The 19,773-nt window shown below is 44.7% G+C and overlaps 1 protein-coding gene across 2 annotated transcripts in view; it reads left to right on the top strand.

Annotated features, from left to right (window-relative positions):
• The first annotated feature begins 8,019 nt into the window (after nt 1–8,019).
• Nucleotides 8,020–19,773, top strand: part of Agk (acylglycerol kinase) — a 73,919-nt gene continuing 62,165 nt past the window's right edge. The window contains exons 1-2 of one of the 2 annotated variants that reach the window (XM_005085760.4): nt 8,020–8,155; nt 12,829–12,935. In XM_005085760.4, the coding sequence (XP_005085817.1) occupies nt 12,835–12,935 (101 nt within the window). In that variant the 5' untranslated portion in view covers nt 8,020–8,155; nt 12,829–12,834. Of the gene's footprint in view, nt 8,189–12,828; nt 12,936–19,773 lie in introns of both variants that reach the window. The other variant, XM_013125030.3, reaches the window with a different exon arrangement.

The raw sequence follows: 19,773 nt of genomic DNA, 5'->3' as shown, positions 1-19,773 counted from the left end.
TGACATAATCGCCTGTGACATAGTCTCAGGTGAGCAAGGGATGGGAGTGGCGGCCTGAACAAAATCAGGTTCCCGTAAGGAATGGGGTTGAGATAAACGGATGCCAGAGAGGGAAGTAAAATTGGAACTATACTTTGATGCCACGTGGTAGTTACAAGTGGAGTTAAGAATCAACAGTGCCCTAGGGTTTCTGTTGCTGTTAAGAGGCGCCATGACGCCGGGCGATGGTGGCGCACGCCTTTAATCCCAGCACTCGGGAGGCAGAGGCAGGTGGATCTCTGTGAGTCCGAGGCCAGGCTGGACCGACAGCCTCGAAAACAATACAGAGAAACCCTGTCTCGAAAAACAAAAAAAACAAAAAAAACAAAAAAAAAAAAGAGGCACCATGGCCACTGACCACGGCAACTCTTAGAAAGAAAAGCTTTTAATCGGAGTTTTAGTGCTTTAGCATTTTTGTGGGGAGTACAGAAGTGTGCAGGCAGGCATGGTGCTGAGAGTTCTACGTCTGGATTGGCAGGCGGCAGGAAGAGACCTGACTTGAGCTTCTGAGACCTCTCAAAGCCTGCCCCTATGGTGACACACTTCTTCCAACAAGGCCACACCTGCTCCAGCAAGGCCACACCTGCTCCAGCAAGGCCACACCTACCCCAGCAAGGCCACACCTCCTAATGGTGCCACCCCCTATATGGGCCAAGCATTTAAAAACATGAGTCTGTGGGGGCATTCAAATTCAAACCAGCAGAAACAGCGAAAGAAGCTGCAATTTTGGTTTGTTTATTCTAACAGACTTTGCGTCATATTTTCTCTTTACGTGAAACCTTCAAACTTTAGGGCAGTGAGTTCACAGGGCACTACAATTCCACCCCTAGAGTGGATTCTATCACAGGCTTAGCTAAGCTGACCCACTTCAGAGGGTTCCAGGGAGAGGCTAAGGCAGGAAGGAACAATTGAGGTGTAGGAGCCACATGGGGTACAGAATTAAATAGAGAATTCTCAATAGAGGAGTCTAAAATGCTGAGAGACACTTGAGAAAGTGCTCAACATCCTTAGCCATCAGGGAAATGCAAATCAAAACAACTCTGAGATATCATCTTAATCCTGTCAGAATGGCTAAAATCAAAAACACCAAGGACAGTTTATGCTGGAGAGGATGTGGAGAAAGGAGAACACTCCTCCACTGCCAGTGGGAGTGCCGATTCATACACCCACTTTGGAAATCAGTATGGAGATTCCTCAGGTAAATGGGAATAAGCCTAATACAAGACCCAGCAATTCCACTCTCAGACATGTACCCAAAAGATGCACATTCATACAACAAGGACATTTATTCAACTATGTGCATAGCAGCATTATTTGTAATAGCCAGAACCTGGAAGCAACCTATATACCCCTCAGCTAAAGAGTGGATAGAGAAAATGTGGTACATTTATACATTGGAGTACTACTCAGCAGGAAAAAAAATGTAATCTTGAAATTAGCAGGCAAATGGATGGAACTAGAAGAAACCGTCCTGAGAGAGGTAACCCAGTCACAAAATGACAAACATTGTATGTACTCACTCATATATGGATTTTAGACATAGAACAAAGAATTATCAGCCTACAATCCACACTGCCAGAGAATCTAGGAAACAAGGAGGACCCTAAGAGAGACATATATGGTCCCCTGGCAAAGGAGAGGGGGACAAGATCTCCTGAGCAAATTGGGAGCATGGGGGAGGGGAGAGGGAGCTAGGAGAAAGAGAAGGGGAGAAAATGAGGGGAGAGGAGGACATGAGGGAGCAGGAAGGCTGAGGAGAGCAAATAAGAGATACCATGATAGAGGGAACCATTATAGGTTTGAAGAGGTCCAGCCCTAGGGAAATGTCCAGAGATCTACAAGGACGACACCAACTAACAATCTGGGCAATCGTGGAGAGGCTACCTTAAATGCCCTTCCCCAATAGTGAGATTGATAATTGCCTTGTGTGCCATCCTAGAGCCTTCATCCAACAGCTGATAGAAGCAGAGGCAGACACCCACAGCTAAACACTGAACTGAACTCCTGGAATCCAGTTGCAGAGAGGGAGGAGTGATGAGCAAAGGGGTCAAGACCAGGCTGGAGAAACCCACAGAAAGAGCTGACCTGAGCAAGGGAGAGCTCATGGACCCCAGACTGACAGCTAGGAAACCAGCATAGGACTGATCCAGACCCCCTGAACGTGGGTGTCAGTGAGGAGGTCTCAGGAATCTATGGGGCCTCTGATAGTAGATCAGTATTTATCCCTAGCATACAAATGGACTTTGGGAGCCCACTCCACAGAGAGGGATACTCTCTCAGCCTAGACACATGGGGGAGGGCCTAGGCTCTGCTACAAAGGATAAGAGAAGGCTTTGAAGATCCCCCATGGAAGACCTCACCCTCCCTGGGGAACAGAAAGGGGATGGGATAGGGAGTTAGTGTGGGGACCGGGTAGGAGAGGAGAGAGAGGGATCTGGTATTGACATGTAAAAGAATCTTGTTTCTAATTTAAATAAAAAAATAGAAAAAACGTTTTACCCTGTTCTGTTAAGGTTCTGGAGACATTACAGAGCCAAGCCACACGATGGGGGAGGGGCTACCGACTGGGATATGAATGTTCCTCGTTGAATGACGGTGCATTCTTGTCTCGATTCCTTCCCACCCTACCTTTAGACAGAGGTTACTTCCTTCCTTCTAATATCTTCTGAGCCAAGGGAACATTATCTCAGGGTTGGTCTGAACTCACTGAAAGCTACTGGATTTCCAAATGGTCTGTGATAGCTTCCTGCTGAAAGACTTTTCCCTTGCTGACTACAGGAGTCTTTTCTTCCCCTATAACCATCAGCATCCCATTTTCCAAAGATGCCCCCTCGCCGTGAATAAGCATAGTCTTACCTAAGATCATATGGAACTTCTCTCTTTCTTTCAACTTTCCAACTCTTTACAGCTAACTTTAAATAATCCCACAGTCTGAGATTTTTTTGGGGGGGGTCCACAAATACTGAGACACATGTAAGACTCTTCTGTTTCTGGGACCTGCTGGATATCTTCAATATTCCCATATCATAGTTCTTCTGTATCCTCAAGAGAACACAGATTGACTGTACAGACAACAGAAGCTCGTACTTTCAACTTGTAGTTTATTTCCTGTTATATAGAGAGTTCCTTTGTGGCAGTGTGCAAAGAGATTCTAGTCTCTATCTTTGACAGTGCAAAATGTTCCATTACAAAGATTCCAGGCAAGTGCTGAAGGCAGGGGCAGCTTCCAGCAGCTTCTAAGGAGTACTTTTTCTGCTCTTCAGGAACGTCTCTCAGTGACTGGATACTGATCAGAGTATCCAGATGCGCCAAGCCTCCTACAGCGTCTCCATGTCTCTTCTGCCTTTTCTGTGGCATGGGTGTGCGCCTGAACCTGGGGTTTGTGCCCAAGGTGCTGCCCCAGGTGCCTAATCATGTCAGACGCCTGTCTCTACCACCGCAGGGTCTCATTTTGTTCCAGGGGAAGCTCTACCAGGTGTGTCTAACTATGGATACTGTGACACAACATTGTCATTTACAAGGTTTATACTTAGGAACCGCATAATTAAGTTATAAACATATCAGACAAAAATCACATTTTAGTTAAGCTTCTGTTAGGCTACATTCATGGCTATCCTGGCGCATGTAATCCTTGGGGGCAGGTTGTAGAAGCCTATAAGGATTTCCACAACCGTAAAAGGGGTTAGTCTTTGGTCCTTGAGTAGCAAAGGACTTGGGGGCTGAGTCACTGTCTCGTGGGCTGCGGCAGACCGTGAAAGGCTGGCTAGTGCTAGGGTGATTCTGTAAGCTACATGTTGGTGAAACAGGGCTTGGGGTGGAGTAGAATTGATAGAGGTCTCCAAACCCAACCTTCATATCTACCTGCAGGTGAGTACTCAAAAAGATTACACGTGTTCATGTTTGTCTGGTCATAGGCTTCAGATATATATATATATGTATATATGTGTATATGTGTATATGTGTATATATGTACATATATATTCTTTCATTATCTCTGATGTTTTTGTTCTTAGAAAGTACCACGACTGATACCTAGAGTGATGCAGACTAGAAACATTACCCTTGTTTGAGAAAGGGTCACATCAAACATCATGTAGCTACAAGGGAAGCCTACATAGAGGGTATGGGCATGATGGTATCTTTAATTTATTTTCTGTGACTAGGCAGAGTATCACAGCTATAAATGATAAAAAATAAAAAGAGTTGCTTACTCAGGTCATGGTTCTGGAAAACGGGAAGTCCAGCTGGTGTGAGTCTTTGGGTAGTAGGATAGGCAAACACTCATGAGGAGAAAAATCAGTCCTAGCACACATCTGGCCAGCAGGAGCCTGCCCCTGGATAATGGCACCAATCCATTGATGAGGGCTGGCCTCATGAGGTGTCATCTCTTCTCCCCATCCCAACCTGGTGGCGAAATGCCAATTAACCTTAACATGAGTTTGCAGGGGACGAACAGAGAAGGGGCATGGAGACGCTGTAGCTCTGTGCTGGGAACTGTGTGCAGGAACCCACAGATGGCCTTACACACGCACAACACAAAACATGAATATTAACTATCATAGTTACCTACTGAAAGTGCAAATCAAGTTGGTCCAGCTTGGATCCCTGAAGAAACATATTCCAAGACAATGCATGCTAATCTCTTGTGACTGCTTAGCAAATTGCTCTGCACTCAGTAGTTTAAAGCACAGTTCTGGAAACCAAAAGTCTAAAATGGGTCTGCAGGGTTACTGCCCATCTTTGTGGTGCCAGTCTGTATTTAACCTGTGTTCCTGCCTGTGAGGGGAGTATGGATGGAGAAACTGCAGGTAAAGGTGCTAAAGAAAAAACAGAAACGGAGAATAGAATCAGGATGGCAATCCAGTTTATTCTTCAACATTCTAATATGCCCACACCAAAAAGGGGGAAATAGCAAAAGACTTCTTTATCATGATACAAGGAAGAAACAGATTGTCTTCCTTAATTCTTCAAACATTTGGTAACCATACCATCTCCTTATCTGGCCTTGCTGGTTAAGAGTAAACATACCTCAGACCTTTGTTATTTAGATAAGACATCCATGACTAAGACCAAACATCCTACAGTAGCTATGCCTTATAACTTTAGGTCCTATGACTCTAACCTTGGGAGAGTAAGGATAGTTTTGAACTCTCTGACCTTAAACCAAGATGAAATAGAGCCATCTCTGTGGACCCCCTACAGGTTACATTCTTTCTGATTCTTGGAGAGAATCACAGGCAAACTTCAGAGTGTTGGAATAGCCGGGCGTTAGTGGCACACACCTTTAATCCTAGTACTCCTGAGTCAGAGGCAGGCAGATCTCTGTGAGTTCAAGGCCAGCCTGGTCTACAGAGCGAGTTCCAGGACAGCCTCCAAAACAATACAGAGAAATCCTGTATCAAAAAGCAAACAAACAAAAAACTGCAAACAACAGCAACAACAAAAAGAATCAGAGTGTTAGAACATTCCATGAGATCAAGGTTCACACTCACATGGGATAGCCATGTGGTTAAATCACACTTACATGGGATGGCCATTTGGCAGCAATATTGGATTCTGGTCTTCAGAGGTCCTAAACCCAGAAATGAATGTAGGGTTCCCTTCACATATAAGAGCTAGAACAAGACATAATCCCTAAAAGAGGACACACAGATACACACACACACACACACACACACACACACACACACCACATAAAATTATTTTTAAGGCTTTTAAAAATTTTGTTTTGATTGAAAAAATGTATCAAAGTTCACCTGTTCCCAATATCTAAGCATATGGGCAATCCCACAAATTTCAGGTTTTTCTAGCTTGCAGTCAAGCAGTTACATGAGCCCATTTCCAAATATAGTTTACGTAGTTGGGAAAGAAGTTTGGAAGTAATGACTCCCTCAGTATTAAAATATTTTAGACTCTAAGGAGTCTGTCCTGGAACTCACTCTGTAGACCAGATGGGCTTTGAACTCACAGAGATTCACCTGCCTCTGCCTCCCGAGTGCTGCGATTAAAGGCATGTGCCACCAACGCCCGGCTGCTCTAAGGGATTTTATAAAAATATGATATGCTTTCATCTTCTAATTTACAAGTGGAGAGAGTGGTAGGAAGTTCACACTGTCCCAGTGAGAATTTGGACATGGAATATGCTTTATTGTATGTAACCTCGTTGGATGTTTTCATTGCTCTTCAAACATTCAAATGTAATCTAAGTTATAGAGGAAAAAAAGACAGGACTTGGGAGAGTAGAGAGCAAGTCTGGGCACGAGGGGGTGGGCGCTTTCAAGGACACTAAGCATGAGCCCAGCCTCAGAGCTTTCCACGAGGCCCATCACACACCTCTCAACAGACGCCCATTGGCAGAAAGATGGAAGAAGAGAAGAAAGTTGTGTGGCTTGGCTTGATCCCCACACCAGCATGGGGTTGTTGGGACAGAATGCAAACTGTCTGGAAGTCGGCTGTCCACGAAGCAGAGATGTATGTAAAATGGAAAGCAGATCCCACATCTCTGCTGATCAAATCCAACCCACTGAATGGATGTCCACAATGTTTCCGAAGGAAAAGGAATATAATTTCTCTGTCCTTAGAAAGGAAAAAGCAAGGAGAAACAAGCATAATTATTAACATTTGAACACCAGGAGAAAGCTCAAAGCAGTACCAGATCTCTGGCATAGATAGCTTGTGCAGCAAAGAATAATAGCATTTAGAGAGGTGATAAAAGGGGGAGTTGATTTTTTTATTAGTAGCAGTTTAGGGGAAGATAGAGATTGGTTCCTTAAAAAATGCTGACAAAGACCTAAAACTGTCTTCAGTGGTTAGTCTTTGTTGTCTGTAGAGTAAAAACAAAAGATACTTAGTTGTTCAAGAGTCTGCAGACCAATTGGCCAGCTAGGACTTCACAACAGAGAGATGGGATGTTGCAGATGGATAGCTAAAGTCATTGTCTTAGCTTTAATAGCCATTTGTCACCAAGCCCTCTACCTAGCCTATCTTTATGACTGCTAGGTAAAACGTTAGAAATGGTGTAACTGTAAGCTTCTGCCTACCCAAATCTAGGAAGATCATCACACAGCATCTGAAGAAACTCATGGGAGAGATTTCTCTGCTTTGCTGTGACCTGACATCCTAAATTGTGACTTTATTCTGCGATTATAAATGTTCAACTAACTTCTTTCCATGGTGGAACATGCCATTCAGGGCAGCTCGAATCTGTCTTAACTGTGGCCATTCCTATTTGGCCTAGAATAAATTCACTGTCTGTTGACTTTCCCTAGGGAGACGGCAGCAAACGAATGCCCATTCTCTCCAGATGGGGTGACAAATACAGACCCCAAAGAAAAGATTTGTGAATCACGGGTGAAAGGTTGCCTACAGGAAAATGGACAGCACCCAGAAGGCAACACCACCAAAGAAGTCGTCTCCTCAACACTCCTCAGACCCTCTGGCCCCAGCAACCATCGCTTGCTTGTGTGGGCTGTGGAAGAGGTAGGCTACTAGGGGTCACATGTGAGTGGGTCGGACCTCGTGATGATCCTGGATGAGTAAACCACAACAGTGATTCCCATTTCAAGACAACAACGGCCATGCAGATATAAAGTCTTTTGTAGCTGCCTTGGTCTAAGGCAAATAGAGGGAAAGCAGGGAACTCCCCTGCATCTGCCCCTTATCTTCAGCTCAGCAATCTTCTCGGGGAGCGCAAACGCTCGCTTTTTAACGTAACACAGTCGTTTCTCCCCCCCCCCCCCCCACCTCGCCAGACTCCCCGTCAACCGGTTTTACTCTCTTCGCGTCGTCCACCACTCTAACCCTGTCTCGCTCCCGCAGTGACGTTCTGCTTTCCTTCCAAATCGCGAAACCTGTTTGTGCCATTTATTGTCATTTACTGTGAACTTTCCGGAAACGAAGGGCCGGCGATAGGCGAATGGATAGATGGGGTGGGGTGGGGTGGGGGTGGGAAGGCCGGGTAAAGTGAGAGCAAGCGGAGGGAGGGCTCGACCCCTCCCGGCCCCGGCGCCGCCCCGCGTCGGAACCCGAGGGCGGCAGGAGCCGTTTCCCCCTTAAAGAGGGGGAAGAGTTTCGCGAGAGCACACAGGAAGGGCCAGGCGCCGAGCGGCGGACCGCGGTGAGCTCGGGGAGCGGTGGCGGGCCGCTGCGGGTGTGTGCTGTGTGTGTGTGGGTGGCCGGGGTGTGGGGCGTAGCCGCGGACTTGCTGGCCCGAGCAGGGTTGTCCCGGGGATCGGCCGCGGCGTGGCGGGAGGAGGGTTCCGGGCCGGGCGGGCGAGGCGCGCGCGCTGCCGGGGGGTCCCTGCGGGTCGGGTGGGTGTGTGCGCCGGTTCGAGTCCCAGAGCGGATCCTGGTCTGTGGGCACCCCCACTCCCCCCTTGGACTGTGGGGGCTACCCCGGGGCAGAAATGGAATCGATAGCGTCTGATGGGTGGGTCGGTTCATTCATTCATTCCATTTGCTTAGGCTCTGTTAGTGGAGATGGCTAGAGCTCTGCTTTAGTGAGCAAAATCTTCACCTTCCAGTTGTCAGGGGAGAGGCTGCAGTTAGAATTTGGGAGCCCATGGGGTTGGGGGACAGCCTGCTTCAAAGGGAAAACTGCTAATTTAGACATAAAGGGGAGAGATTTTTTTCCTTTTGGTTTTTCGAGACAGGGTTTCTCTGTGTGGATTTGGAGGCTGTCCTGGCATTCGCTCTGTAGACCAGGCTGGCCTCGAAATCACAGAGATCCGCCTGCCTCTGCCTCCCGAGTGCTGGGATTAAAGGTGCGCACCACCAACGCCCAGCAAAATGGAGATTATTTTTTTAACTGATGTTAATGAGAATGAAAATTCTGGCCACCGAGTAGGAAATAAGATACAGTCCACGTAGTACGCATTTGTGAAGACAGCCTAAATACGGGAATTACAGATTTTATTCACGAAACCCCATCGTAGCTGACCTTCGCAGCTAAACTAAGTAATCGGGGCAGATGGTGTTTCCTCGTTTTACTAGTGAAGAAGTTAATTGACTTCCCCAGGGTCTCACTAACTTTAAGTGACAGAAGCTAGGATTTAGTTCTTTGCACACTAGGGTACCTGTATATTTCCCTCGTCTTTTAATAATACGTGAATCATTGATGACCAAAAAAAAAAGGGGGGGGGCGTTGCATGGGGTAGGGGTGGCTTTTAGAAAGACAGCCCACTCAGAGTGCCCTCAACTTAACTGGCGCTCTTCCACGCTCCACTTGGGTCTTTTTTAGCAACCCTCCTACTCTACCTTCAGAGGAGTGGACCGCAGTTCTGCAGCTGTTTTCAGTTGCTCCTGTTTCCAAACAGCCAAGTCCAGACATCTGTTTGGGCCAGGCAGGTGTAACAGGCTAGGGTCTCTTTAGCTGCTCTCTCTGTTTTCCCACAAGCCCGCAATATCAGTCAGAGCCTGAAATCACGTTCTGATCTGCTGCCCAAGCTCAAAACCTGGCTTGTCTCCTCGTCTCTTACCCCCTGCAGTCAGTTCTTCACCAAGCACTGCCAGACCAAGACCTCCAAGTCCTTTGTTGACTCTTGTTCCCTCCCTTTAGCTGCCTAGAAATTGTGCGCCCCGCCCGCCATGGCTTTCCCACCTTTACTTTCAGGTTCTATCAGTCTGTTTTATATTCTGCAGCTCAAATATGATTATGCCATTTATCTGCTAGAAATCTCAAGTTTTCTCTCTCTTTTATTTTTCATTGTCTTCATAATATCCCTTAGTGTGGACTCAAAGTATTTTCAAATCTTCCTGACACCCTCATCTTTTATTTTATTATGGTTTTTTTTTTTCTCGAGACAGGGTTTCTGTTTTGGAGGCTGTCCTGGAGCTCACTCTGTAGACCAGGCTGGCCTCTAACTAACTCTGCCTCCCCAGTGCCACCAATGCTCGGCTCATCTTTTATCTTTAAACTACTGTTTCTCAAAGTCTGCCATGTTTACTACCTACATTATAACTATGGTAGTAACTGTTAACTAACTAAAAATGAGATGATTTCTCAGTTCTGAAACAAAAGGGGCTTTGGGAGAAAGGAGGTAATAACCAGGAATATACATTTCCAGCAAATTTTGTGCATTGAATAAGGTTTAATAAGGACCCTAAAGGTTGAGAGCCAGTGTTCTAGAAGCTGTCCTGTACTTACACTTACTTAATTTAGGGCACGTTAATCCCCAGAGTAGCACATTGGCAGTTGAGGAAACAGTAGAAGCAGGAAGTTCTAACCTGAATAGGACTTCCTGTATAAGGCCCTCATGTTAGAGGTGCCTGTCTTACACATGCAGGAAATGAGCACTTTTATTTCTTAAGGTGAGGGGACACAGGAGGACTTGAACAGATAAGACCTTGCTGATTATTGTGTATAAGTAATAGCACCTTGTTCTGTCATGTTTCTGTACAACTTTCTACTCTTCATCAAACTTAACATACGCTGGGTTTTATTTCTGAAGATTTTGTGTCAGGTAAAACATTAAATATATTTATGTCCCTTTTTTGTTTGTTAAGGTGTTTTGTTACAGGAGTCTTAGTTTTAGTTATGGATGAGGAGAGAAATTACTTCAGTCTACTACCTTCCTATGTTTTTCAGAACATAATTATATATATGTGTGTGTGTGTGTGCGGGCGTGTGTGTGTGTGTGTGTGTGTGCACGTTGTATGTATACATTTTGTATGTAGCCTTTATCCACACACTCGCACAGACACATAACACTTCTTTGTGTGTGTGCACGTCGAATGTATGCATTTTGTGTGTAGCCTTTATACACTCACTCACATAGACACATATACTGTGTGTGTGTGTGCACATTGTATGTATACATTTTGTATGTAGCCTTTATCCACACACTCGCACACATACACTTCTTTGTGTGTGTGCACGTCGAATGTATGCATTTTGTGTGTAGCCTTTATACACTCACTTGCACAGACATACACTTTTCTCAGGTTGCTATAATTGGGGTGTCTTAAATAATAAAAATTTATTTCTCACAATGTGCAAACTGGAAGTTTGATATACCCCTTTTAGTTTGCAAATGGCTGTCTTGTTGCTGTATCTTCAGATGGTCCCTTCTTAGAGAGGTGCTCATCCTCTTCATGGAGACAACACCCTTATGGACCCATTATTTCTACATCCTAAAAGCAGTTCTGTTGGAATTAGGACAGCCACTTACAAGTTGGGAAACACAAATGCTCAGGCCATAGCACATTCCCAACTCCTTCACTTTGTGACTCCTCCGAGTCTGTAGGGTGCTGTCGGGTCCCTCCAGGTAGGCCCGTGCTTGGGGACCCGTGAACCCATCCCTCAACATTTGTCTTACTGAGCTGCAGCTTTGCTAGTGGTTGTGCTGCGCTTAGGGCTTTAATGATTGTGAGCATCGGAGAGAGAGACCTCACTCTTCCCTGCCCTTGCTCTTAACAGGGCAGGTGCTGTCTGTCAAAGACCTCTTGAGTGAGTGAGTGTTTAGGGCCAGATGGAGAGAAGTCAATAACCACAAGGGCCTTTGGGACTTTTTCTGTACTAACCTGGATGGCTTCATTGATGTCTGCAGTGTGGATGTTCCTTCCTAGGGGAGGGATTTTAACCAAGGGAAGTTAAAGGAAGAAATAAGCTTCATCTGTAAGGTATTTCAGAAAGCTTAACATTGCATATAGAGGGAATTATATCAAACTTCTGCTTTTGTTTATTGGAATTTTGATTGATAGTCCTATTTGAACATAATTGGTATAACACTGGTTATAGATGCCTTTTACCCTGCCAATTTTACTTATATTGTATTTTGAGTTGTTTTTTTTTTTCTACATCTGTGAAAATTCTCCATTAAAAAAATTGAATTGAGCCTGGCAGTGGTGGCGCACGCCTTTAATCCCAGCACTCGGGAGGCAGAGGCAGGCGGATCTCTGTGAGTTCGAGGCTGGGCTGGACCGACAGCCTCGAAAACAATACAGAGAAACCGTGTCTCATAAAAACCAAAAAAAAAAAAAAAAAATGAATTGAGCCAGGCGTTGGTAGCCTATGCCTTTAATCCCAGCACTCGGGAGGCAGAGGCAGGTGGATCTCTGTGAGTTCAAGGCCAGCCTTGTCTACAGAGCGAGTGCCAGGATAGGCTCCAGAGCTACACAGAAAATCCCTGTTTTAAAAAACAAAACAAACAAACGAAATTCCTTAAGGAGTAGGCAAGAGTATCCTTCTTGTTGTATTTTGTTATCAGTGAATATGATAATTTAAAAGTAATTTTATATACGAATAATAATAGCTCTCTGTAATTTGCATGTCTTTGATTAGTAAGTTGAGCAGTTTTTACTTAGCCATGTGCACTGAGATTTGAATGTATGTTCTCTGCTAATTTTCGTATTGAAGACCTGGCGTTCTCTTCTGGTTTGAATAAGCTGTTGCTGGTGTTTTGGATCCCTCATGTGTAATGGGAAAATACTCAGTAGCGGTGAAGTGGAACAGTAGGGGGACAGAGGAAGCCTGGGGATCTCCTCCACTTCCTCCACTGGACAGGGAAAGACGGCTGGATAAGAAAGAAGGAGAGTCAGGGTGGAAGTGCGTGAATAAAGGAAAAGAAGGTTGGTGAGGGGACAGGAAGATGCTGTGATGAGAGAGACGGGAGAGAGGAAGATGCTGTGATGGGACCAGACAGGGAGAGACGGGAAGATCCACAGCAGGAGTGGCAGAGAAAATGAGAAAAGGAAGAAGGGGTGGGGAGGACCATAGAGGAATGAATAATAGGATGCTCCATGGTTATCTTGAGTAATTTTCTTTTCTCTTCCTGCCTGTGGAATCTGCAGGAGAAGATGACTGCATTCTTTAAAACACTGCGAAATCATTGGAAGAAGACGACAGCTGGGCTCTGTTTGCTGACATGGGGAGGTCACTGGCTCTATGGAAAGCACTGGTAAATACTGATAGTCCTACCCCATCTGCACCCAACTACAGAAGAGCCAAAGGGCCTGTGTTAGACGTTTGATCAGCTGCACGTCTCTATGAAACACGGTGGTTAAACAAAGTTACTCAAATAAAAAACAAAGGCAAATGCTTCTTGTAACCTGTCCTATACAATTAACCATATGAAACTGTATAGTTATTGATGAAACACACGTTAATACATGTGGTTAATGAGGTTGGAAAGAAAGCAATTTTTTTTTTCCATTTTCTGAGACAGGGTTTCTTTGGCTTTGGAGGCTGTCCTGGAACTAGCTTTTGTAGACCAGGCTGGTCTTGAACTCAGAGATCCGCCTGCCTCTGCCTCCCCAGTGCTGGGATTAAAGGCGTGAGCCACCAATGCCCAGCTAAGAAAGCAGTTTTTATTCACTTTATTTGTTATTGAAGAGATCAGGACCCATTCTGGACAAAATAAAGTCCTCTCCCAAGTAAGCAGTAAATTGAAATTATAGTTCATACATCTCCATGGGATTATTGCCCAGTTTTTCTTACTATGGACACTATCTGTTATCCCCTGGCTGCTGAATACTTATTGGCTCTGCTTTCTCCATCCCCTGTGACTACCTTCATGAATTTCAGTAGATGGGTTAATTTAAATGAGGTCATAGGTTAGCACCTTTTGTGTTGGAATAAGGAATTCAGTATAATCATGTGTTCTATCAGCCTTCAGACATGGCAGGAGAAGAAGGTGCCAGGTCTTCTATTTGGGCTTTGTGTATTAAGATTTACATAAACAATTTTTTTGTATAAAAATCATAAAAACTAAAAAAAGTTAAAAATCTTTAAAAAAAACATAAAAATTTAAGACAGCTAATGTAATTGTAGTTTTTATAAGTGACCAAGTGCCACATCTTATGTGTACCAATGCAGAAACCCAGACGTATTCAATATTGCCTTGCTGAACAGAGAGGCGTTAGGAATTGGAAAGGAGATCCACACTTGATACTTTGATGAGTGGTCTCAGCTTGCTGCTGACAAAAAACTTGACACTGGAGTGTGTGGCCTGATATTTTGCACCAGAGTGGTTCCTTCTCTGCAAGTATTCTCAGAGCTAAGCACCAAGCTTTGTTAGCTAGTGTCCGCATGGCTTAGCATTGGAAAGGCAAGAAAAGAGTCAGCAGACCTGTCCTCTGTTTCTGACCTTGTGCTCAGAGAAGCCAGGATCCCTAAGGCACACTGATGCTGGTCAATTGGGGGGGGGGCTCCCCTGTCCCCACCAGGTGAAGATCTGAAGAGTTCACTGTATCTTCAGAGGTCCTCCTTGAAGTCTTAAGACTCTTTAAAAGGCCCTTCAGTTCTCCAGCACGAAGAGGCCTCACTCTGAAAGAGGGTTGGAGCAGCTTGACTGAAGGCCTCATGCACTCCGTCTCCACCCTTGAAGTATCCAAGATTCTGGCTACAGATGCGGCTCCAGGGCTCGCTCTCCTCCCTCTCACACTTCACCTGCGTGCTCTGACACCTCATGGGCCCTTTTATTTCAAATCGTAGTGAAAACAGGATTTCCACCTTGACCATTCATGGGTGCACATGCAGTACAGTAGGTCGTGTGGTCAAGTGCGTTCACGTTGTCGTGCAAAAGATTTCCTGGGCTCCTCTGTTCTTGCAAAACTGAAACTATACCCACTGAACAGTCCCCATCTTCTTCCCTTCACTCCTGCAGCCAAGCTGTTCATTTTCCCATGAGTTCAGCTGATAGAGACCTACAGTATAGGTGGGGCCACACAGCGTTCCCCCTTTTGTGACTACTGGCTTTTTGCATTTATAAACTATCCTTAATATTCACCCACACTGTAGAATGTGGGGTTGCTTGATTTTGGGGGGGTATTGCCTTATTTTCAAAGGCTGAACAATTAATAATACTCTGCATGTGTATATCATACTTGGCTCATTTATCAGTGGAGATTTGGGTTGCTTCTGCCTGCTGGCCGTTGTGAATAATGTTGCAATGAACTTGGGAGAGCAAATACCTCTTAGATTCTCTTGCACTTCTTTTAGAGGCATACCTAGAAGAAGGGCTGCTGGGCTATATGGTAGGAAGTGCTATTGTTAGTCTTTTAAGGAACCTTCAAGTTGTGTTTGTAGCAGCTTTTACAGTACTACCAGTGGTGCAAAATCGTTCCAGTTTCTCTGCATCTGCATTAACTTCTGTTTAGTTGCAATGAATGTGAGGTGTGTTGTGGTATTGATGTTCGTTTTTCTAAAAGTACAGAGTATATTTTTCACTTGGCCCCCTTTTTTTCTTCTTTGGAGAAAAGTCTGTTGGAGCTCTCTGCTCAGTTCTTACCTTGGCTTTGTTGTTGAGCTGTATGAATTCTCTATTATATATTCCAGCTATTAACTCCTTAGGAAATGATGCACAGTTTTTTTTTTCCTCGTTGTATATGTTGGCCTTGCAATTTGTTGTGTCTTTGGGTGTCCAGAAGTTTTTAAAGTTGAAGTCTCATTTGTCTGTCTTTGCTTTTGTTGCCTGTGTTTTGGGTGGATTTGTGTGGGTGGTGAATGTGTCTGCAATTGTGTGTTGGTCAGAAGTCAGTATTGGGTGTCTTCCGTAATTGCCCCTCACAGTATTTTCGGGACAGTTATTCATCAACTCCAGAGCTCACTGATTGGGCACACTAGCTGGCCAGCAGGTTCTGGTTATCTCTGTGTCTGCCTCTCAGAGCGAGGGTTGCAGTGTCACCATGGTGTTTCGCGTGAGTGCTAGGGTTCCATACTTAGGTCCTCATGCTTGCATATTACCAACTGAGTCATCTCCTCAGCCCTTGCCTGAGCTTCTAGTATCACATCCAAGAAATTGTTGCCAAATCCAATGGCATTAAGCTTTCCTCCATGTTTGCGTCTAGGAGCTTCATAGTTTTAGGTCACCTTTAGGCCCGTATGTTTAATTTTGTATATGTTATATACTAAGTACAGCCTCAGTGTTTTGCATGTGGGTATCTGGGCTGGCACCATTCATAGCAAAGTATTCTTTCTTTGCTGTGTTGTCTTGGGACTTTTGTTGACGATATTTTGACCATTTAAAATGAACTTTATTTCTAGGTTTTATGTCCTGTTTCATGTATATGCATATATATCTGTATACCATGTTTTGATTACTGTAGCCTTGCAAGAAGTTGTAAAATTACAAAGCGAGAAGCTTCCAACTTTGTTTCTTTTCTAGGTTATTTTGACCATTTAGGTTATTTGAGATTTCATATTGACTCTGAGGTGGCTTTTTCCTATCTTTGCAAAAAGTGCCATTGCGATTTTGACAGGGATTGGTAGACTGCTTTGTGTTCTGGCCATTTTAACAGTGTTGTCTTTCAATACATGAACATATGATGTCTTCCTGTCTGTTTTGAGGTTTTTAGTGAATGCATCCCTCACCTGTCTAAATATTTATTCTTTTTGATCTTCCTATGTGATTGATGTCTTATTTCCTTTATGCATCGTTTAATCTGTATGTGGAAGTGGAGTTTGCTTTGTTAATTCTTTTCCTGTCTAGCAGCTTTGCTGAAGATGTTTTATGGTTTTAATACTTTTTCTGTGTTTGGGTGTAACCATTCTGGTCTTCTATAAAAGATCATGTCATCTGTAAAAGGACCATTTCCCTCCTCCCTCCCAGTTTCGATGCATGTTATTTCTCCCTCCTTCTTTTCCCTTCTTCTCCAACCCCAACCTTCAGCTTGATGGCATCTTGCTATGTGGCCCAGGCTGGCTATGAATTTAGGATCTCACTGCCTCAGCCTCCCGAGTGCTGCGATGATAGGTCTGTGCCAATATCTAGCACTGGCAATTTATTTTTCTTCCATACATGCACTGACTCAGTTTCCCTTTTACCTGTACTGCCTGGCCTTACAGTCTCACATGTCCTCCCTTACCTCAGCTAGACACATTTGACCCTTTGTCTCTGCCTCCAAACTCCTGCTTCTCCTTCCCTCTGTCCTTCCCTGTCACTCTCCTTCTTGTCCTCTGTGACCCTTCCTTCAAGCATGAGGAGAGAGTCCTGTGTCCTAGCCCTCTCCAGAATGATCTCACCTGCCCATACTGTCGTCTGTTACAACTCTGAGTGTCCAGCCCCAGGCATGTGTTTGTCTCTGTAAAGGCCTCTGCTGAGCTAGTTCCACTCTTGAATGCATGTTCAAGTGCTGTGCTGGCTTGAATGAGATGTCCCTGTAATCCTGTGCCGTCTGAACACTGGATCCCCGGTTGGCGATGCTGGTTGGCAGGTATGGCCTTGCAGGACGAAATGTGTCAGTAGGGAAGACTCGCCATTCCTGGTGTGCTCTCTCTGCTCCCTGCTCGTGGGTCAGGGTGAGTCCTCAGCTTCTTTCAGCCGCCACCATGTCTTTGCTCTGCCTTCATGGACTGTTAATCTCTGGGGCCATAAACCCAGATTAACTCTTCCTCTGTTAGTTGCATTGGCCTGGTGTTTATCACAACAACAGAAAAACAGCCAATACAAACACTTATCTTGGGATACTTAATAGGTATCTCTGGTCCAGCATCCTATAAAACAAAATCCCCTTGCCCAACCTACTTCTCAGTCGTTGGTATTACTCACTATCACTAGATATTTGGACATCCTCTCTGTTCTTCCATATTCACATCCCTCACATCCTGAACGTAGATTCTAAATGATTTTAGAGTTTCCAAATGTTTCTTTTGTCTGTCCCCACCGTCACCATCTTCATCCATACTGTCCTGTCCTCCTTGTGTGGATACTTATTAGCTTCCCGGCTTTTTAACAATTCCTGTTTTGCACACAATTGCCTTTTTGTTGTTTTTGCAAGTGAAGATTGCTATTGTTTTTAGATGCAGCTTCCAAATTCTTACCCGCCATGCGTGAACGTGGCCTCGTTTGCTTACGTCCATAACCTTGCTGCACTTTTCATTTTAGCATTCAGCATGAATTCAGGTCTTCTCAAGCGATATGATTGTTATGTTTGAGTTCCTGGCAGGGATCTTGTATATGTCATTCTTTTCCAGGCAGCTGAAATTTCTCCAAGTCTCAAGTACTATCTTTTCAAAGAGATCTTCCCCTCTCATCTTGGGCAGTCTTCCTGAATTTTCTCCATAATGCTACGAACTCTTCTGTATAAAACACTCCTGGCTGTTGTGGGCCCACGAGATACCTCAGTGGGTGAAGTGCCCACATAAAAGTTAGGATGGCAGCGTGCATCTGTAACCCCATCTTGGGAGTTGTGGAGACGGGACAGTCCCTTGGACTTACTGGCTAGCCAGTCTAGTCAAAACTGAGTTCCAGGTTCCATGAGAGAGAGACTCTTGTCTCCAGAAATGAAGGCGTACACTGAGAGAGGAAGGCAGCCAGCATCGGCCTCTGCCCTCCGCAAGCACAGGTGAGCACACCTATGCACAGGGCACCCCCCACATGTAAAGTAAAACCAGTCTTTGTATTGTGTCCATTGTCTCCTGCGTGTGTCTTATCATCATACGATACAGACATACAGACTTTGTCTTGCATGGTATTTTCCTGAAGCTCCTGCACATAGAAGGGGCTCCTTGCACATTTTGTTTATGGGAGAGGATGAAAGGGTAGGATTCAGAAGCAAAGGATTGACTCCATTGGCCCCCTCTGAGCTCACACCTCCAGGCTATTGAATCCCCTTAAAACAAGTAATGCACTCTGTCTGCAGTCAGGTTCCTCTCTCCTCTCCCATTTTTCACAAATGCATCTTGTAATATTCAGGAATTTCTGTTTCATCTTCTGCCTTCTCCATACTCAGACAACCTTAACTCCCGTTTTGTGGGGGGGGGGTTTCTTTTTTTTCGAGACAGTGTTTCTCTATATTGTTTTGGAGGCTGTCCTGGAACTCGCTCTGTAGACCAGGCTGGCCTCGAACTCACAGAGATCTCCTGTCTCTGCCTCCTCAGTGCTGGGATTAAAGGCATGCGCCACCAACACCGGCTAACTGTGTTTTAAAGAGAAAATTAAAGCGCATAGGCCAGTGATCCCCATGCACACGTGTGTTTGCACACTCGTGCTCTTTCTTTCAGTGTGAAAGGCAGCCGTCCTGCTGCCCACGGCTGGTCATTCTGCCTCTTCTGTGCGTGTTTCTCATCGTCTGTTCTCTAATCTCAGATTCCTCCTTCCTTGTTGACCAAATCATTCCAAACTTAAACATGTTGTCACTCAAGTGACAATTCCTCGTGTTTGCCGCCCCACCCACCTTGCCGTTTATACCAGTTTTTAATGTTTACCTCTAGACTTTTCTGCCGCTTTAGAACCAGGTTGGTAAAGTTGGGTTTATCCATCATTTGATTGAACGTGGTCTTGACAAAGTCATCAAGAACCTCTCAGTTGAATGAGTTCTTTTCAGATTTTACTTGCTACGTCCCGTTGTCTTTGATCTTTCTCAGTTACTTTCAGGCTGTCTTTTTGTTTTGTTTGTCTTTCATTCTGGTGTCCCTCAGACTCCACCCTTACTTGGCATATTTTGTAAGTGACACCCCAAAGGTGTCACTATATCTCTCAGGTAAGAGATATAGCTTCTGGGACCATTGTGTTTCTTTAGACATTCATGTTCCCTTGACATTCCATGTAAACAGAAGGGGTGAGGGGCATTGACAGCAGGTCTGGGGGTGGGGAAAGGCAGATTTTAATGTATTTTATCTGCCTGTAATTCATTCTTATTGCCTCCTTGTATTAATCTTTTGACATCACATATTTATTTGCAGGCTTTGTTCCATTGTTTATAATATTTATTGATTTCTTCTCTTTTGAGAATTCCTTCTATTTTCTCCTTTCTCCCAAGTTTCAAAGAAGAAAGTAATTTTTTAAAGCTTTCTCC

This window comes from Mesocricetus auratus, unplaced genomic scaffold (assembly GCF_017639785.1).
Source record: "Mesocricetus auratus isolate SY011 unplaced genomic scaffold, BCM_Maur_2.0 Super-Scaffold_100019, whole genome shotgun sequence".
In the NCBI taxonomy this organism is placed as follows: Eukaryota; Metazoa; Chordata; class Mammalia; order Rodentia; family Cricetidae; genus Mesocricetus; species Mesocricetus auratus.
The sequence above is the reverse complement of the archived record's forward strand: the minus strand, read 5'-3'. Positions and strand labels throughout refer to the sequence as shown.